The sequence below is a fragment of the Staurois parvus genome, unplaced genomic scaffold (genome assembly GCF_062004578.1).
Source record: "Staurois parvus isolate SC_StPar_1 unplaced genomic scaffold, SC_StPar_1.0 ptg000299l, whole genome shotgun sequence".
Classification (NCBI taxonomy): domain Eukaryota; kingdom Metazoa; phylum Chordata; class Amphibia; order Anura; family Ranidae; genus Staurois; species Staurois parvus.
The window spans coordinates 306,973-327,555 of record NW_028318095.1 but is presented as its reverse complement, the minus strand read 5'-3'; the positions used below and the strand labels follow the sequence as shown (position 1 = coordinate 327,555).

The following is a 20,583-nucleotide window of genomic DNA, read 5'->3' as shown; positions in this document are numbered from 1 at the left end:
TGTGCTTTTAGCCCCAATCCAGCAGTGTTATGTGACCCATAGGCTCCTCTCATTGTGTCCCACCACTATACAGCTGTATAGACATGTTAGTGTCACTTTAAATCAATGGTGTGCTTTGCATTGTCTTGTAATCCAAGCATGGTGTACATGTGGATACATTTTGGAAAAAGCCCAGAAGCATAGCTGTGAGGCCAATCCTGTCCTCTGAATGAGACAGACTGTCAGGGAGTGATATAACCTGTTTGCAGTACCCACCTTAGCTACCTGGATCTGGTTCTTGGCTTGAGATGTACTAGTGAGACAGGTCTGGTGACCGGGTGGACATTGCTGACCTTATGACCACCTCACTAACTTTACCCCGATTACTAATAATTGAGGGATTTTTGCATCTAGATGAGTTGAGGCTATGCAGGCAGCTATTTCCAGGACCGTGCCAATGTATAGAAAAGGCAAAATGCCTCGTTTCCCGAGGTCAGTTCATGCCACGGCATTGTCATTGCCAAATACGGCATGCACTACGGTTTTTTCAGTGCAGCAGGTTGCAACGCGAACTATCTCAACAGACCGTCACTCAAGATATTTTACTAAAGTTCTGTAAAAACAAAAAGGAAAACTCTAAAACTACCAATTAAACACCCATGTGCCAATGAACCTCAGACCCCATGTACACGAGCAGCTCCTAAACTCGAGTTTAGGAGCTTTTGGCATTTTTTTTTGCCAAAGCTCCTAAACTCAACTCCATAAAAACCTATGTGTCCATGTACACATAGGCGTTTCAGAGTGTAGAAGCTGCCACGTTTTACGTGAGGTTAAACCTCTCTCTCCTGAGCGCAAGGATAGGAATATTTTGATCGCCAACTACGGGAAACGCAAATGCGGCAAAATTGTGGTACCACAGTTGCTGTGATTTGCGTTTTTCCACGGTCGGCAGTCAGGGTAGGCTCGTGTACATGGAGCCTTAAAGCTTCTTTCACACTGATCTGCTTTTGGTGTGTTCTTCAGTTAAAAAGAGCGAAAGAAAAGAAGAAGAAAACTGCATCTCTTTTAAATCCTAAGGTGCTCTTCACATTGATCCGTTGCTCTTGAGTTGCAGTGAAAAAAAATCCTTGCTGCATTTTTTGGTGCATGTTTCTTAAAAAAAAAAGCACCAAAAAAACATCCCTCTATTGAAATGAATGGAAAGATGGAAAAACACAACACATCTGTGGGAAGTGCTTTGTTCAGTGGCGAAAACGCAATGCAAATGCATCAAAAATGCAAGACACCGCAGAAACATGCGTCAAAAACGCATGTGTGTTTTTTCAGAGGAGCAGTGTGAAAGTAGCCTAAACCTGGGGGTAATTCATAGTAACAATTTGTACTTATGGCTCATGTCCTGATGGCTACAAACCCAGAAAAGCCTGGCAGTTAGGTAAAACGGGTCATGCTACATTGGTCTTTGCTTAATGTGACACCAATCAATATCCTTATTCTCCAAAAATAATCCATACACATCCACTACCCGATGGCCCAATAATCTATTTTTCATTTAAAAAAAAATTTTTATTGTGTTTTTCTCTCTCTGTGAGCTCCCGAACCTCTGCTTCTATTTCTTTACAATGAGCCATGCACATTCATTGTGATCATGCATGCTGCTCTATGCAAGATAGAAATCCCATAGTCCATCTCAGGAGTGATCAAGAGAGGGTGGCTACTTTTCTGCTAACTTTGTGACCATTGGATTCAGGTGTTCCAATCACCTCCACGAACACATGTGTATAAAATCAAGCACCTAGGCATGCAGAATGCTTCTACAAACATTTGTGAAAGAATGGGTCGCTCTAAGGAGCTCAGTGAATTCAAGCATGGTACTGTGATAGGTTTTTTACTTTCCAAATGGGTATTCAAAGTGAACTCGGGTTTACTTTAATCTCTTCTCGACGACCCCCCCCCCCCCCCCCGCGTCCCTTTTAATAGTGTCTTAGGGAAGGACCAGTAGATCATGTGACCACTGTGATTGGTTGTCACAGTGATCACATGATCAGGAACCAGTCCCACCAGCTTCCAATCACTAGTAGAGACTAAGAGCCATCTTTGACAGCTGGGTCACTGTGTTGGGAGCGTGCAGTGAACATACTCTCAGCACAGAAAGCTCTGCCACCCATGGTTTCATATATGCGGCTATTAAAACCCACACTCTCTGCTGCGGCCACCACAAATACACTATATTGCCAAAAGTATTGGGACACCCCTTCAAATCATTGGGTTCAAGTGTTCCAATCACATCCATGGCCACAGGTGTATAAAATCAAGCACCTAGGCATGCAGACTGCTTCTACAAACATTTGTGAAAGAATGGGTCGCTCTCAGGAGCTCAGTGAATTCAAGCGTGGTACTGTGATAGGTTGCCACCTGTGCAATAAGTCCATCCGTGAATGTTCCTTGCTTCTAAATATTCCACAGTCAACTGTTGGTGATGTGATAATAAAGTGGAAGCAACTGGGAACAACAGCAACTCAGCCACAAAGTGGTAGGCCACATAAAATGACAGAGTGGAAGCACACAGTGCGCAGAAGTCACCAACTGTCTGCAGAGTCAATAGCTAAAGACCTCCAAACTTGGTGTGGCCTTCAGATTAGCACAATGACAGTGTGTAGAGAGCTTTATGGAATGGGTTTCCATGGCTGAGCAGCTGCATCCAAGCCTTACATCACCAAGTGCAATGCAAAGCGTTGGATGCAGAGGTGTAAAGCACGCCGCCACTGGACTCTAGAGCAGTGGAGACGTGTCCTCTGGATTGGCGAATCACGCTTCTCTATCTGGCAATCCAATGGACGTGTCTGGGTTTGGCATTTGCCAGGAGAACGGTACTTGCCTCACTGCATTGTGCCAAGTGTAAAGTTTGGTGGAGGGGAGATTATGGTGTGGGGTTGTTTTTCAGGGGTTGGGCTTGGCCCTTTAGTTCCAGTGAAAGGAACTCTTAAGGTGTCAGCATACCAAGACGTTTTGGACAATTTCATGATCCCAACTTTGTGGGAACATTTTCGGGCTGGCCCCTTCCTGTTCCAACATGACTGCACACCAGTGCACAAAGCAAGGTCCATAAAGACATGGATAAGCGAGTTTGGGGTGGAGGAACTTGACTGGCCCGCCAGTCCTGACCTCAACCCGAAAGAACCCCTTTGGGATGAATTAGAGCCAAGACTGCGAGCCAGTCGTTCTTGTCCGACATCAGTGCCTGACCTCACAAATTAGCTTCTGGAAGAATGGTCAAACATTCCCATAGACACCCTCCTAAACCTTGTGGACAGCCTTCCCAGAAGAGTTGAAGCTGTTAGAGCTGCAAAAGTAGGGACAACTCAATACTGAACCCTACAGACTAAGACTGGGATGCCATTAAAGTTTATGTGCGTGTAAAGGCAGGCGTCCCAATACTTTTTTGGTATATAGTGTATGAAGAAAACATATCCCTCTGTAATGTGTACTTGTCTCAATTAAGAGCACTAAGTGCCATTTCTGTCTGCTGCTTCATTCATCTGCTATCTATATGAGTCACTTATGACAAATTATCCTGACACCAAGAAAAAAATGGTGACAGGGAGGGACCTCCAGCTGATTGACAGTCTCAATTCTGTTCCTCTGTGCTGTGTGAAGTGGGGAGGGAGGTGTTTGCCTCCAATCAGCTATTAGATCTTTCCTCACTGAGCTCTGTGGTGTGTAAATTCAGCTCTCTACCCCCCTACATTTGACAACTCAAACATGCTGTACTAATTCTGCACTTTAAACGAATGTAGAGAAGATTGCAGAAAAACAGGTACAACTTATGTAGGAGGACTTGGTTCATCATTTTGTATCACCTGAGGCCAGTCACATCACTGGGTATATGTGAGGGTTTACAACCACTTTAAGGATAGAACATGATGATGACAATAATAATAGTAATAATAATAGAATAATAGCACCATTTTAATGAAAAGCTCAAATGATTTTAAAGTACAATAATCAAATTCTAAATAGTCTGGGAACCGTGGATCTCGTATTTTGCTGTGGATCAAGCACCTGGCTGACTCTGACCAACACTTGAACTTTTATATAGTGTTCATACCTCATACTCCATAGTCATGGCTAGTAGGTGCACTTGAACATTCTTCCCGCTTCTTGACTCTACCTACACTCCCTTCTCTTTCCCCCTCCCCATACTTTTCTACTTGTGTCCATTTAAACCTCCAGGTCCAATGTGGTCTGCTAAAAAAAAGGAAGAGGATCCGTCCACTTCTGTTTAGGCAGATTGGAGCAGAGGGTAGTTGGGTGTATACAGGCAGCAGAGTCTGTTTAGGCTCCATTCACACTTGTGCGACTTGTCATGTGACCTTCGACACATAAAGTTGCATGACAAGTAGCAGCCTATTGTTTTAATTGGTGCCTGTTTTGATCTATGTAAGTTAAAGTCATAGCTACTTTCAAAAGGTTCCTGCACTACTTTGATGTGACTTGAGTGCCAGAGATTGTAAAGTTGCATCAAAGTCGACTTGTGGAGTCGCACTAATGTAAAACTGAGCCTCTCAGCTGCCCATAAAGCAGAGCAGACTAAGTCCGTGTCCGGTCTGCAAAAATTGACGTGGACACGGTTCCGTAATCTGCCCGCTCTGCTCCGATTAGCAGGGGATCTGTGAGCTGATCAGAACAGAGTGCACTCCATGTGAAGGAGCTTTTTTGTTTAAACCAGATGGTAAAATCCCTAACTTGTTTATGTTACCTTTAGTAAAATGTTGCAAACATGTTCATCTGCATCACATGAAACAGGCTATGTTCACACATGTGCAGGTGGTTGCAGCTGCAGAACCCCACTTGTTCCCGCAGCTGCAGCCTCCCACACAGAGGTGTGTAGAGATACCATTAATCCTAATTCTCCTTGATCAAGCTGCATCTTGATCATGGTTTCCCCTCACTGGGAACCACACTGCACTATGCGGTTTCCCTGTGGCTGCGTTTTCTGAAAACGCACAGGGACCTTTTCCCTACATTGTCAGTGTATGCAGCAACCCAATCAAATGCAGCCAAAGGGAAACCGCATAAGTGTGAGCGTACCCATAGGGGCTGTTCACATCAGGATGTTTCCATGCAATTCCCGTGTGGTGAATTTTGACAGCACATTCATTTAAATGGGTTACAAAATGCACTGGACCGCAGAAAAAGTTGTGCTTACACTACTTTTAAAAGCGCACTGCACCAAACCACATTTTACTGCAGTTCCATGCAAATCTGGTGCCGAAAACACACAACGTTTGGGATCTGAGATTGGGGTGCCATTAACAATACACTGGCGCCTGCATTCAAATTGAAAGTGCAGCTCGTTCACCTGCGGTGTGGGAAACTTGCACGGAATGCGCCTTTCTCACACCACGTTCTGGTGTAAGTCACCAGTCACACTGCGATTTAAAATTGTGCGATTTGTGTGCAATTTTAGCGTGATTTCAGGTGCGGTTTTTGAAGACTTTATTGCTACTTGTGAAGATTTTCAACAATTTCTTGCGATTTGCTGTGCGATTTCCATTATATTCTGTATATGTGAAATCGCAACAAAACTGCAGAAAAAGTCATGCAAGAACTACTTTAGAAATCGCGCTGCAGCAAATCACACGTTAAAGACACCAACATTTACATTCATGATGCAATTTGAGGCCTTAGGGCCTGTTTAGTGCCTGGTCACACCAGTGCAATTTATGAATTGAAATCACACCTGAAATCGCACCAGTGCGACCATACATGAAACATATTTCAAATGGATACTGCTAGGAGAACCCTTAAAACTTTATGAGCACTAACCTTCACACCTCTGAAAAATTGAAAATAAAACACTGTAAGGGCTCATTCACACTTGATTGTTTTTCCAACTCATGTCAAACGCCCCTATAGTGTTTGACAAGAGTTGGTCCGGCGTTTGCGGAGCGTTTTTTAACGCTCCGCAAACGCCGCATGCGCGGTTTAGCGGCGGTTGCTAGGTGTTGCAAAGCATTAAAAATGCCCCACAAACGCCTATAATGAAGTTGGAATGGTGTTACCGCTCTGCAAATGCCCCGCAACCACAAACGCCAGCCGAGCGTTTGCGGAACGGCATCATACGCTTGAATAGGAGGCTTCAAGTCCTCCTGATTCGACCAGAGGCGTCCATTTTGCCGCGACGCAATGCGACGCTAACGCTCCCATGTGAACAGCACCATGTGCTGCAATGTGCAGAATTTTCCCAGGTGTTTGGGAAGCGGTAAAAACGCTTCCCAAACGCCTGTCTGCCGCTTGCAAACAAGGCTAGTTGTGAACGTAGCCTAATAGTTAAACAAAATAAGTGCATACATGTGCCCTATGAAGACCCTTACCCCTCGGAAGGGTGATCAAAATAAAAAAAAATGATTTTATAAACTGAGTGAGTACAGTAATCACAAATACATGTAAGAAACCGTTAGATGTGGTCAAACTAACCTAAAATATCATGCATTATCTATGAGCCTGATGAAGACCCTCACACCTCTGAAGAGTGATCGAGGTTGAGGATAGGTCAAATTTCAATGTGAAAAAAATTCACCTCAAATATACATAAAGGTTAGTAGAAAATTTTCAAAAACAATAACAAAAAGTCTATATAGACATAAACCATAGTCTATAAGTATGAGAAGAAAATTCCACAATCGATGGTATTATAGTAGACAATGCTGCAAGTGCACACCACCACCAAAGTAATGAATGGAGGCTTACCAGACATGGAGACCCCTTAATTACAGGGGGTCCCAACCAGCTTTATAATGTAGAGCACTGACTGGCTTCCCGTGTCACGCCCAAAAACATGGAATTTCCCGACTCCAACTTGAATGAAAACTCAAAGTGTAGTGGCAGACAAGGTCATGAAAGAAAAAACATGCCTCTCATAGTGCAATATGTATCTATTTGTGCAAACAGGACCCTACTTACAAGCTGTAGAACACTTAAAAGCATTCACATGACCTGCACACAAAATGGCCGACAGCGCAATAACGTCAGAGGGAGGCTCTGCCCAGGGTCTGTGAGAGGCATGTGTTTTCTTTCATCGGGTGTTTTTTATTCCAAAACGCTGTTGCCAGGAGAGAAGGCTTCTGGGAGAATTTTCAGAATGTCCAGTGCCCATGAGGCCTAAACCATGATCAAGCCAGAGCTTGACTATGAAGGTTCTGGTTGCTGTGTGATGGATAGATGCGTGGACTACTGAGATTCTCAAGAAAGAAACTAAGGCTCCATTAACACTCGTGCAACTTCAAAAACGTGTGATTTTCATTGCAACGTCATAGTGCTACTTGATGGATGAGTGTGACTTTGGCTTTGACCAAGGATAATTGTTTGTGTTCTACAACCTTAGGTAAAGTTGATGCAGGGAATATCCGATTGCCTCTCGGGGGATCAGGAAGGACTTTTTTTTTCCCAGCAGGAGCAAATTGGATTATGATTTGCTGGGGGTGTTTTTTGCCTTCCTCTGGATCAACTGTGGGTATAGGATTATAACTTCTTTTTTGAATGGTTGAACTGGATGGATTGTTGTCTTTTTTCAGCCAGACTAACTATGTAACTACAAAGCCGCACACAATTTGCATGTATATCAATCAAGTGTGACTTTCATGCGATTTGTGGGGGGGGGTTTACATTGCAGTCTATGACCCTCAAGTCGCATGAAAGTCAGACCAAATTAGTGCAGGAACTACTTTCAAGTTGCTGCAAACTCAGGTCGCACAGATATGAATGGTACTCATGGGGTGCGACTTGTCATGGAACTGTGTCATGTGAATGGGCTCTAAGTGGCAGGTTAGTGGTTGTAAAGGCTTTGGGTTTTTTACCGTCCTGCATTGTATGCAGTACAGTAAAAAACCTTCTGTGTGCAGCAGCTTCCTCAGCCCCATCACGATCTTGCAATGTGAATGAGAGCCTCGGCTGTGTCCCAGGTCTCTGCCTCCTTATTGGCTGGGACAGCAAGCGGGTGCTATTGGCTCCTGCTGCTGTCAATCACAGCCAATCAGCCAATGAGGATAGAGAGGGGGTGGGGCCAAGCCACAGCTCTGTGAGTGAATGGACACACAGAGCAGCAGGTGCCCCCATAGCAAGCTGCTTCCTGTGGGGGGTACCCGACAGGAGTGAGGAGCCGGGAAAGCTTGCGGGGGACCCGGGAAGAGAAGGATCCAGGCTGCTCTGTGCAAAACCACCACACACAGCAGGTAAGTATAGACAGGTTTGTTATTTTCCAAAAAAAGAACCTTAAGGGCTTCTTCACACTTGACTAAGTTTCTAACTCTTACCAAACGCTCCTATAGCTTTAGACAGGAATTAATGAGCTTTAGACCGGCTTGTTAAAAACACTCCCCAAAGCCTTATGTGCAGTTTTGATGCATTTTATAAGCATCTGACAAGTGTTAAAACCGCACCACAAACCAAAAAAAACTGTAATGTTATTAACGCTCCGTGACCGCACCGCAAATGCCTCGCAAATGCCTGCCGGTGTGTGTGAGGAGCGTCACCATAGACTTAAATAGGAGGCTTCAAACTACTCTTGACTCAACATGACGCTTCAGTTTTGAAGCATTGCGACACTACCGCTTCATGTTTTGATAATGTGAAAAGCAGAGTGTGTTGCCCATAGTATCATTTGCATAGGCGTTTGAGGAGCATTAACAACGCCCCTCAAAGCCTGCTTTCAAAGCCAGTGTGAACTAGGTCTTAGAATCGCTTTAAAGGTTGGCTTTCACAAACCGCATTATCTAGTTTTATTCTTTCTTCAGTGTTAGGTTTACTTTTTGTATGCAATGTGGAAACATCAGCAATTATAAAAAAAACTGTATTTATCGTTTATATTGACTTGAATCTTTCTATTTTTCTGTACAGAATGATAATCCGGAAAACAAAGTTTCCTTTCTCAGCAGGGTGACCTATTCCTGGTATAGCAGGTATGGATAATCTTCATCATGAAAATAATACCTTGGCCTACATTGATCAACATTTTTGGAACAATGAGTATTCATCATTCACAGTGCAGTACCTCATGCTAGTAGTACAGCAAAAAAAACCCCAAAAAGTTACGTTATTAAAGAAAGGTACAAGGTGCTCAGATGTAAAAGATCACTGATAGTGGCAGTATGCAGTTGCTCAGCAAGTTCCTGCAATGTGTCTGCCTGTTGGGGGCACCATGGTGACATCTGGCAGTTTTCTTCTCTAGGATTACTAAAATGGGATTTGATGTCAGGTCTGGTTCACACCTATGCCTTTTTCCAGTGCATTTTCAGTTTTGCAGAAATGCACTACAGTCCATTTAACATGGTTTCCTATGGGTCACGTTCACATATCTGCGATTTATACCGTGCCTTTTTGGAAAAGGGTCAGGGAATTTTTTTTCCGCAGCAGGTTGCGTTATTAGTTCCATAGACTTCAATGGATATGCAGCGTAAATGCATCAAAAACACAGTGCTTGTTTGTTTGATGTGTTTATGCTGTGTTTTTTCTGGTTTCTCCCACAAGACAACAGAAACCTACCAAAACACAAAACGCATAAAAACACGCACTTAAGACACATCAAAAAAAATCTAGACAAAAAATCTTTACTTAAGATAAATAAAATCTACAATAACCCTCCTCCTCATTTAGCCTCGGGTCCCAACTAATACCTTGTATGTTCTGAATGACATCTGTTCTCTTATTGTGTGAGCTCTTAACACTAATTCCTAATGCCATACAACTAACATCCTAATGTTAATTTAATGATTTACACGAACAATCCTATTGTTCCTGCATCTGTGGTCATGTAACATTGAACAAAAACAAAACTTCTAAACAGAAACAGATATTTGCTTTTGGGCTTAACAAGCCACTACATTACAGTAAACATCATCTTTTTGCAAAAAGTTGGGTCTGTGCCATTTATATGTAGCTGCAATGGGAGAAATTACAGAATTTTAAAAAATTATAATTTTCCCTGTTTTTTATTGCATGCATGAAAAATCATACTGAACTTAAAGTGAATCAGTAGTGGATTTTTTTTGTAGTCTGCAACGTGTAAGTTGACATTTTATATTTCCTTTTATGAATGTGTATGACATGATATTTTACAAGTCAATACTGCCAATGTGTTTGCAATAGAAAAGTAGAAAGCCCAGCAATACATTTAGGCCCTTAGACAGACTGTTAATCCACCAGATAAAATATTGTCCCACTTTGAGACATATGAAGGGATTTACTAAAACTGGTGAACTCAGACTCGGAATGTTCAGTAATAATTTTTTTTGCATCTTTTTTTAATCCTGAAACATTGCAAATGCTTATTTACCACTTGCAGTCAGCAGGTGGCATGCAAGACTCAGTGAGCAGCAGTTGTGGTAGACAGAGGACTCCATGGGGGGAGGGGATTTACTAAAACTGGAAAACACAAAAGCTGGTTCAGTTGTGTAGAGTAACCAATCAGCTTCTAGGTTTAAATTGACAAAGTTTAATTGAACAAGTTGAAGTTAGTTTAATTGAACAAGTTGAAGTTAGAAGCTGATTGGTTACTCTGCACAGCTGATCCAGATTCTGTGTGTTCGGGTTTTAGTAAATCCCCTCACCCCCATCGAGTCCTCTGTCTACCTCAACTTCTGCTCACTAAGTCATGTATGCCACCTGCTGACTTCAAGTGGTAAATATGCATTTGCAAAGTTTCAGGATTGAAAAAAGATGCAAAAAAAAAATTATTACTGAACATTCTGAGTCTGTGTTCACCAGTTTTAGTAAATCCCTTCATATGTCTGAAAGGGGGGACAGTATTTTATTTGATGGATTAACACAGTCTGTCTAAGGGCCTAAATGCATTGCTGGGCTTTCTAACTAGAAAGCCCAGAATATTTTGCGAACACATTGGCAGTATTGACTTGTAAAATATCACATCATACACATTCATAAAAGGAAATCTAAAATGTCAGCTTATACATTGTAGACTTAAAAAGAAATATGAAAACTATTAGATTTCTCTTTATTTGTCCTGCTAACTGACAAAATGACCCTTTCATTCAAATATAATAGCTGATGACACCCAAATGTATCTCTCAACCTCTCAGCTCACTCCTTCAGTTTCCTCATGTGTCACTAATTTATTACAGACTTATCAGTCTGGATGTCACACCACTTTCACAAACCCAGTCTATCCAAAACTGAGCCCATCATTTTTCCTCCCGCATGTGCCTCTTCCTCTGATTCCTCTGTCAAGATCAATGGCACAACCGTTTGCCCGTCCCTGCATGCCAGGGTGCTAGGGGTAACCCTGGATTCTGAACTATCCTTTCGGCCCCACATCCAATCACTGTCCAAATCATGCCGCCTCAATCTCCAACACATCTCCAAAATACACCCCGTTCTAACCAATGACACCCCAAAGCTCCTAGCTTACTCTCTGGTCATCTCTCGACTACTGCAGCTCTCTCCTCATTGGCTTACCTTTACTTAGGCTATTCCCCCTTCAGTCCATCATAAATACTGCTGTCAGGCTCATCCACTTTACCAAATGTTCAGGGTCTGCTACTCCTCTCTGCCAATTCCTCCATTTGTTACCGCTCACCCTATGAATTAAGTTCAAAATACTAACAACAACTTACAAAACTATTCACAACCCCAGCTACATCATTAGCCTAGTCTCTCAATCCCAACCAAATCATTCTCCTTGTTCCTCCCAAGACCTCCTGCTCTCTAGCTCCCTCGTCACCTCCTGGCAGGAAGTGCCATGCTTGCCTCCTAAACCTTTTCTGAGCCTCCGCTATCCTGCGGAACTCCCTACCCCAATCTGTTCGACTATCTCCTACTCTGTTTGCTCTTTAATGATCCCTGAAAACCCTTCTCTTCAGAGAAGCCTATCCTGTCCCCACCTAACAACTGGAGTTTTATTTCCTCTATCAGCTCATCCCCCACAGCTAATACCTTTTGTATCACTTGACCCTCCCTCCTAGATTGTAAGTTCCAATGAGCAGGGCCCTCTGGTTCCTTATGTATTAAATTGTATTGTAACTGTACTGTGTGCTCTCTTGTTATGAAGTGCTGTGCAAACAGTTGGCGCTATATAATTCCCGTATGATAATAATAATTAATTGATTTATGTTACCGCACTATGCACATCAGCATTGCTGTTTTATCAGCATTATTACATGTGTTTTTGGTTCCCTAAATAATATCAATTTATTAATTCTTTTTTTTCTATTTTAATAGGATCATAGCACTTGGTTATAGGAAACCACTGGAAAGAGAAGATCTGATTGAGCTAAATGAAGCTGATTCGTCATATGTGATTTATCCCTCGTTTGAAAAAAACTGGAGGAAAGAAATAGTGTCACAAGACAAAAAGGTAAAAAAAAAAAGGAATTCTGCATATCTGAAGTTAACATATACTCACCATATACATGACATGATGACTACACTGCCACTCTGTCCTTCTAGTACAGTTAGTTACTGGTTATTGAAGAACAAGTCCACTGTCCTCCTAGTTCATCAGGTTGGGAACTAGTTGTGAAATGTGTATAGCTGATACTGATAATAAAGTTATATATTGGTAGAGTGCAAACCTTTTGTTTTGTAAATCACAGTAGGCACAGTTTATATTGCACTCCATTCTAAATTCTGCACGATAGTACAGTTTTTCAGGTTGCAGAGGAAGTGAAGAGTCATTCATTTGAATAGTGGTGTTTATTAAAAATACACTATATTGCCAAAACTATTGGGACGCCTGCCTTTACACGCACATGAACTTTAATGGCATCCCAGTCTTAGTCCGTAAGGTTCAATATTGAGTTGGCCCACCCTTTGCAGCTATAACAGCTTCAACTCTTCTGAGAAGACTGTTCACAAGGTTTAAAAGTGTGTCTGTGGGAATGTTTGACCATTCTTTCAGAAGCGCATTTGTGAGGTCAGACACTGATGTCGGATGAGAAGGCCTGGCTCACAGTCTCCGCTCTTATTAATTACCTATATTCATTTGGTCCAGGTTGATTTGAAAAATGTTGCAGTTTTTCCAGGAAGATTAATATATATTATATATATTTTTGAATCGGAAAGATTCGAATCAGAAGGATTTGAGTCCTGAGTATCAAAGTTCTGACCTCAACCCAATAGAACACCTTTGGGATGAATTAGAGCTGAGACCGCAGGAAAGGCCTTCTTGTCTGATATCAGTGCCTGACCCCATCAATGCACTTCTGGAAGAATGGTCAAACATTCCCATAGACACACTCCTAAACCTTGTCGACAGCCTTCCCAGAAGAATTGAAGCTGTTATAGCTGCAAATGGTGGTCCAACTCAATAGTGAACCCTACGGACTAAGACTGGGATGGCATTAAAGTTCATGTGTGTGTAAAGGCATCACAATACTTTTGGCAATATAGTGTATGTGTCTAAAGTGTTTAACTGCATTATAGTGATATCATGTGATTGGGGGTGGGGATTTCACATTGAGCAGGTTTTTTAATATTTGTTTTTACATAAAATAACTGAACAAATTGCACAATAATTCAGGAATCCTATGTCTTTAATAGGCGCATGCTTCCCTTAGATGGCTGTAACCAGGGTTGTCTTAATACATGGCCAACCCTGGGCACTGCCCAGGAGTCCCAGGTGCCTGGGGGCCCCATGATAATCTTGCATTACATCATACTGGTTTTGCTGGGACAGTTGTGCTTTTTATTAAGCTGCCTAGCCAAGGCAGCTTCCGAAAACCTGTACTGTATCCTCCTGATCCCAGTTATTGTACCGTTCTGCTTCCCTCCATACTTTGCTCTTCGTGTTGATTCGTCTTTGATATATGGCATTTTCTTTATTGTTTAAATCGATTTTACTGAAAGTACAATTAAAAATATGTTTAATTCTATTAGCTATTTATATTTTAATTCTTGAGAGTAGGTGTGCAAATGGGGCAAGCTATTAGGGGCCCCAGTACATGTTAGGGGCCCATGATGCTATCAATACAGCCCTGGCCGTAACACCTCCTTCCATAACACTGCTACACAACACATGTACATTTATTATAGCTTGTTGGTTTGGGGACAGGTTCACAGTTCACAAAGGCACTGAGGTCTGTACGCCTTGAACTGGGTGTTGGTGTTCCTAGTGGGCAGGTGCTAAATACAGGTGTAATAAGTAACATGTTGCCAAAGGTGAACTTAGCCTTAGTTGAGCTTTAAAAAGGGTAAATGTACTAAAAGTACACTGGTCCTTTAAAGGATACGTTCACCTTTAATGAGAAAAGTAATAAATGCACCTCTTTTTTGCAGGTAAAAAATTGTGCATATATTATTTTTTTTACAGTGGAGCCTGTAAAGCATTGCACCTTTTGATCAGCAGATTGAGGATACAATTCCAGGCTCCTTCAGATTCTCAGTACAGGCAAGAAGAATCAATGAACTACAAGAGCATTCACCAGCACCCTTGTAGTTCATTGAGAACTACAAGCCATCGGCCACAATATATGACAGTACTTGTAGTTCATTCATTCTGAAATTTGTGACTGAATGACGCAGCTTTGTGGATGAAACCCTGAACAGCCGTGGTGCAGGGGCGGACTGACAACTCATGAGGCCCCCGGGCAATAGGGGATCATGGGGCCCCTCGGTCCTTGCCTGAACTCAAACCACACCCAAAAAAGCCTATGACAGGTACCAGGGGCATCTCATGGGGCCCCCTTCTGACCCCGGGCCCTCGGGCAGTGCTCAAGTTCCCAAATGGTCAGTCCGCCGCTGCCGTGGTGTTTTTAAATAGTGACTGCCGGTGCGGGGAGAAGATCCCCCTGCCTGCTGTCACAGGGAGAGGGATCTGGGGAGAGTAGCTGGAACATGTTACATATTCCACCCTAAATACAGATGGACCATGTAACATGTTAGAAAGGTGATCTTAGTCTTTAACTATGGTTGAATTATCAGTAGACTAAAAGTGGTTGATTCACTAAAGGCAAATAGACTGTGCACTTTGCAAGTCAAGTTGCTCCAGAGCTTAGTAAATGAGGGGAAGCTCATCATCTAATCATGTGCAAACAAAAATGCATTTCTTTTTTTAACTTTCCTTGCATGTTATTGGGTATTCTTTACAACGGGAATCTTCACCACATTTACTAAGCTCTGGAGCAACTGTACTTGCAGAGTGCAACGTCTATTTGCCTTTAGTAAATCAACCCCATTGCATCTTGAAAGTAAATAGGGGTGGAGTTAAATACTTATTTAACTCAGAGCTTCATTTCTATTATTGTAAATGACATAATAATTTGTAAAACTAACATTCCATTCATACGATTTAGTAAAGAACTGTGTTTACAGGCAGTTCTTTACTCTTTTCTCTTTTTTTTACTTCTTGCCTTTTATTTGATATATTTATTTTAATTATCACATCAAAATAAAATGCATGGGCAACAAAATATTGCCAAATAAGGAAAACTATTGTGTATGTTTATGAAGTATAAAATTTGCTAAAATATATATATATATGTGTATATATATATATATGTGTATATATATATATATATATATACATATATATATATATATATATATATATATATATATATGTGTGTGTGTGTGTGTATATATATATATATATATATATATATATATATATATGTGTGTGTGTGTGTGTGTGTGTGTGTATATATATATATATATATATATATATATATATATATATATATATATATATATATATATATATAAAAATATTTATTTATTTTTTAAGATGTTTCTTCTCACTTTATTCAGATATTTAATTTTGTTGTAACTGAATTAGTGTCTACATTGTCCCATTTTTCTAGGGTTCCAGTTCCAGAAAGCCATCATTGCTGAGAGCATTATGGAGCACCTTCAAATATTCTCTGATCTATGTGGCTCTGATGAAAGTTGTGGCAGATCTCTTGGCCTTCACCAGCCCCCAGATTTTAAAGTGAGTGAGATTTTCATAAAACCAAAATGATTTTTTTTTTCAATTAACCATTAATTCAATTCTTGGCGTGTCTTGAAGTGCAGCTAAAATTACAGAAATGTTAAACTTGTTATAGTAGATGCACTGGGTGGCTAAATACAGCTATGCATCTCTACAGGCACACTGTTCACTGCAAAAAAAAAAAAAAGTATTCTAAAAGATAAGTTCACCTTTCAAAACATGTTACATGTTACACTCATATTTAGGGTGTAACATGTAATGTGAATACACCGGCCCCCGCTCCCCTGCTTTAACAGCTAGTGGGGGATCGTCTCCCTCCCTCTCTAGCTGTCAAATAAAAAAAAAAAAAGTGGCTGTGTGGGGCTCCGCCCACCTGGCTGTGTCACTCATTCACAGTCCTCTGTGAATGAGAAACTACAAGTCCCAACAGCCTTATCATCTGGCGGCTTCTAGTTCTCAATGAATTACGATGGCGCTGTGCAGCACTGTGGTAGTTCATTGATTCTTCCTGTCAGTATATCTGCTTGCTTGTATGGGCATCTGCAGATCTGCAGGAGACCTGCATGGCAACAGCGATCTGCTGATCTCTGGTGCAATGGTTTCCAGGCTCCTGCGACCAAAAATAATAAATGCACATGAAATAAAAATGTACTTTTATTGTTTTCAGTTAAAAGGTGAACTTATCCTTTAAAGTATATGGAAACTCAGTCAGTAATTTCTAGTATAATCTTTAACATGTCATTCTAAAGGTCATTTTCAAGGAGCTTATGTACACGGATATTTGCAAGTGCAAATGTTCTCTAGTGGAAAATTATGGCATTTTCCCACACCCAGGAAACCACAAGTGGCATGTAGAGCCAGCCACAGAAGTACATGGCAGTATGCACTTGTACTAGTGTAAACACTCTACTCTTTTGCATCAGCATTTACCCATGCAGGTCACAAGAAAGACAAGCTTATGCCTCGTCAAAACGAATTAAAATCTTCACTACTTGTTCACCTCTTAAGACCCATGAGTGCCACTCTCTTTTGGACTAGCTGTGCATGTGGGTATGATGTATTTCCTGAACAAGGAAGTTTTGCATGTGCATGAGCATGAGTAGAGTGTTTAACTCTACAGTTTTTACTTCAAGCCGAATTCCTGGCCTGTGTTGGGCTATGCCTGTACTGCACAGGTTAACTGCTTGTTTTGATCAATGGGAGAGAACAGCGGAGATATACTCACCTCACCCGCCAATCCTCCCCACACCTCCCCCTGTCCCTTCAGCTCCTTCCCCGAACCCCCCCCCCCCCCCCCGTGGTCCATCAGTCTGGCAAAATGGACTGTTCCTGACGTCAGCATGTTCCATAGACAGGAACAGTCCACCGCTAAAATGTGGGTGAGCGCGGTTTTCTGGAGGATCAGAGGGGCAGGTAAATTATGAGCTTTTGCTCACCCCTAGAAAAAACGAGCAGCTGAATCATGCAGTGGGGGCACGGCCCCACTGCATAGTAAAAAAAAAAATGTTGAGTGGAGTTCTCCAATTAGCTGCGAGTTATAGCCCCAGGCAGATTGCCAGCATTCAGGGCTGATCACTCTCATATAATTGCTGCATGAGAGATTCCATGCAAGTGGGTGCAATTACATGCAGGAGCCAGCAGCCTCCCATTGCATTCAATGGGGCTGCCTCTCACAGCTAATCGCAGGAACCCCTGCTGGGGTTCTCACATACAATGCCAGGCAAGGTGCCTTTGCAGGTGTGAATGCCCCTTATAAATAAGCCCCCGATATAAATAATTTATACACACATCATCATTGTAGAAGTAAGTAGCCCATCTTTATTCTATAAATATTTTAGGATAATTGTAGAAGTCTTTTGCTGAAATGTTTTTTTTCTAGCATATCTGTGCTTAAGGGAATAGTCTCTAGACAGCTTTCTTGAATTGGTCAATAAGCATAATAAGCCATACAGTCAGCATATCTTCCCCCAGGGTGACTTGCAGTTCACATACAGTATAGGATTTTAATGAATATAATGAGTCAGCATTTCTTCCCCTCTGGGCCACAAGTTACAGTTCAAATAATAGAATTTTAATGAATAAAAAATGGAGCAATAAAAAAATACAAAAACCGGGACCCAACAGTCATTAAATGAGCTATCTGCTCAAAGCCAAAATTAGATTTTCACCTCAATTTTGTAATAGACAGGAATGCCAAGTAGCAAAACTTTAGATTTACAGAAAATCCGTCCTTGTTAAGGACTTTGCATGAAGACTACATATTTCAGACAAAAGGAACTGATTTAAAAATATGCTGTTTTGTGTTCTACATTATTCATTAATAGATTTTTATTTTTAAAATTAACTAGTGTAAGTAACTGAATTTTTCCCAATATTAGACCTTTGCAATCCCTTGCACAGCAGCACCCAGACTGGGAGAGGAATACAGAAGCACTAAGGCCTGGCCATACATTATACAATTTTCTTGTACAATTTTCCTTTAGATTTACCAAAACCATTTAAACACTTTAAATTTTTATGCACTCAGGCAGGCCTTTGCACTACATAGTTGAAGGTAAATCTAAAGGAAATTGAATAGGAAAATTGTATACTGTATGGCCATCCTAAACGCTACTAAGGCTCAGGAGCCCCACTCTTCCATGCATTGCCCAGGAGCCCCACTCTTTCTTGCATTGCCCAGGAGCCCCACTCTTCCTTGCATTGCCCAGGAGCCCCACTATTCCTTGCATTGCCCAGGAGCCCCACTCTTTCTTGCATTGCCCAGGAGCCCCACTCTTCCTTGCATTGCCCAGGAGCCCCACTATTCCTTGCATTGCCCAGGAGCCCCACTCTTCCTTGCATTGCCCAGGAGCCCCACTCTTCCTTGCATTGCCCAGGAGCCCCACTCTTCCTTGCATTGCCCAGGAGCCCCACTCTTCCTTGCATTGCCCAGGAGCCCCACTCTTCCTTGCATTGCCCAGGAGCCCCACTCTTCCTTGCATTGCCCAGGAGCCCCACTCTTCCTTGCATTGCCCAGGAGCCCCACTCTTCCTTGCATTGCCCAAGAGCCGCACTCTTTCTTGCATTGTCCAAGAGCCGCACTCTTTCTTGCATTGTCCAAGAGCCGCACTCTTTCTTGCATTGTCCAAGAGCCGCACTCTTTCTTGCATTGTCCAAGAGCCGCACTCTTTCTTGCATTGCCCAAGAGCCGCACTCTTTCTTGCATTGCCCAAGAGCCGCACTCTTTCTTGCATTGCCCAAGAGCCGCACTCTTTCTTGCATTGCCCAAGAGCCGCACTCTTTCTTGCATTGCCCAAGAGCCGCACTCTTTCTTGCATTGCCCAAGAGCCGCACTCTTTCTTGCATTGCCCAAGAGCCGCACTCTTTCTTGCATTGCCCAAGAGCCGCACTCTTTCTTGCATTGCCCAAGAGCCGCACTCTTTCTTGCATTGCCCAAGAGCCGCACTCTTTCTTGCATTGCCCAAGAGCCGCACTCTTTCTTGCATTGTCCAAGAGCCCCACTCTTTCTTGCATTGTCCAAGAGCCGCACTCTTTCTTGCATTGTCCAAGAGCCGCACTCTTTCTTGCATTGTCCAAGAGCCGCACTCTTTCTTGCATTGTCCAAGAGCCGCACTCTTTCTTGCATTGTCCAAGAGCCGCACTCTTTCTTGCATTGTCCAAGAGCCGCACTCTTTCTTGCATTGTCCAAGAGCCGCACTCTTTCTTGCATTGTCCAAGAGCCCCACTCTTTCTTGCATTGTCCAAGAGCCCCACTCTTTCTTGCATTGTCCAAGAGCCCCACTCTTTCTTGCATTGTCCAAGAGCCCCACTCTTTCTTGCATTGTCCAAGTGCCCCACTCTTTCTTGCATTGTCCAAGAGCCCCACTCTTTCTTGCATTGTCCAAGAGCCCCACTCTTTCTTGCATTGTCCAAGAGCCCCACTCTTTCTTGCATTGTCCAAGAGCCCCACTCTTTCTTGCATTGTCCAAGAGCCCCACTCTTTCTTGCATTGTCCAAGAGCCCCACTCTTTCTTGCATTGTCCAAGAGCCCCACTCTTTCTTGCATTGTCCAAGAGCCCCACTCTTTCTTGTATTGTCCAAGAGCCCCACTCTTTCTTTCATTGTCCAAGAGCCCCACTCTTTCTTTCATTGTCCAAGAGCCCCACTCTTTCTTTCATTGTCCAAGAGTCCCACTCTTTCTTTCATTGTCCAGGAGCTCTCTTCTTTATTGCATTGCCCAGGTGCCCCACTCTTCCTTGCATTGCCCAGGAGTCCCACTCTCCTTTGCGTTTTCCAGGCTCCCCCATCACCTTCTGTCTGGAGTCCTCAAGCTGCTAAATATTTATTGTCTTTTCTTTTACAGGCAGATGATAACTTTCTTCGAGCAGCAGTCAGGAGATCCCAGGACTGGCTATATGTTTGCCGTTTCTCTTCTCATTGTTACAATTCTGCAAACTTTAATCTTACAACTTTATCAACGTTACAACATGCTGACTGCAGTGAAATGTAAAACGTGTCTTATTGGAATGATCTATAAAAAGGTAAAAATGCAAACACATGGAAATGCCTACAGATACAGGAGTACTGAACAAAACGTTTGTGGAAAATTTTCCATTCCTCATTTTCACCCTCCTGTATAAACCTACAGACCCTTCAATACAAGAGGTATCTTCAGCCATAGACAAGCA

The 20,583-nt window shown here is 42.4% G+C and overlaps 1 protein-coding gene across 2 annotated transcripts in view; it reads left to right on the top strand.

Moving 5' to 3' along the window:
* Nucleotides 1–20,583, top strand: part of LOC149457866 (ATP-binding cassette sub-family C member 1-like) — a 91,845-nt gene that overhangs the window by 9,821 nt on the left and 61,441 nt on the right. For both annotated transcript variants that reach the window (XM_089682893.1, XM_089682891.1), the window contains exons 2-5: nt 8,875–8,936; nt 12,211–12,346; nt 15,789–15,916; nt 20,259–20,436. In XM_089682893.1, the coding sequence (XP_089539019.1) occupies nt 8,875–8,936; nt 12,211–12,346; nt 15,789–15,916; nt 20,259–20,436 (504 nt within the window). The remainder of the gene's footprint in view (nt 1–8,874; nt 8,937–12,210; nt 12,347–15,788; nt 15,917–20,258; nt 20,437–20,583) is intronic.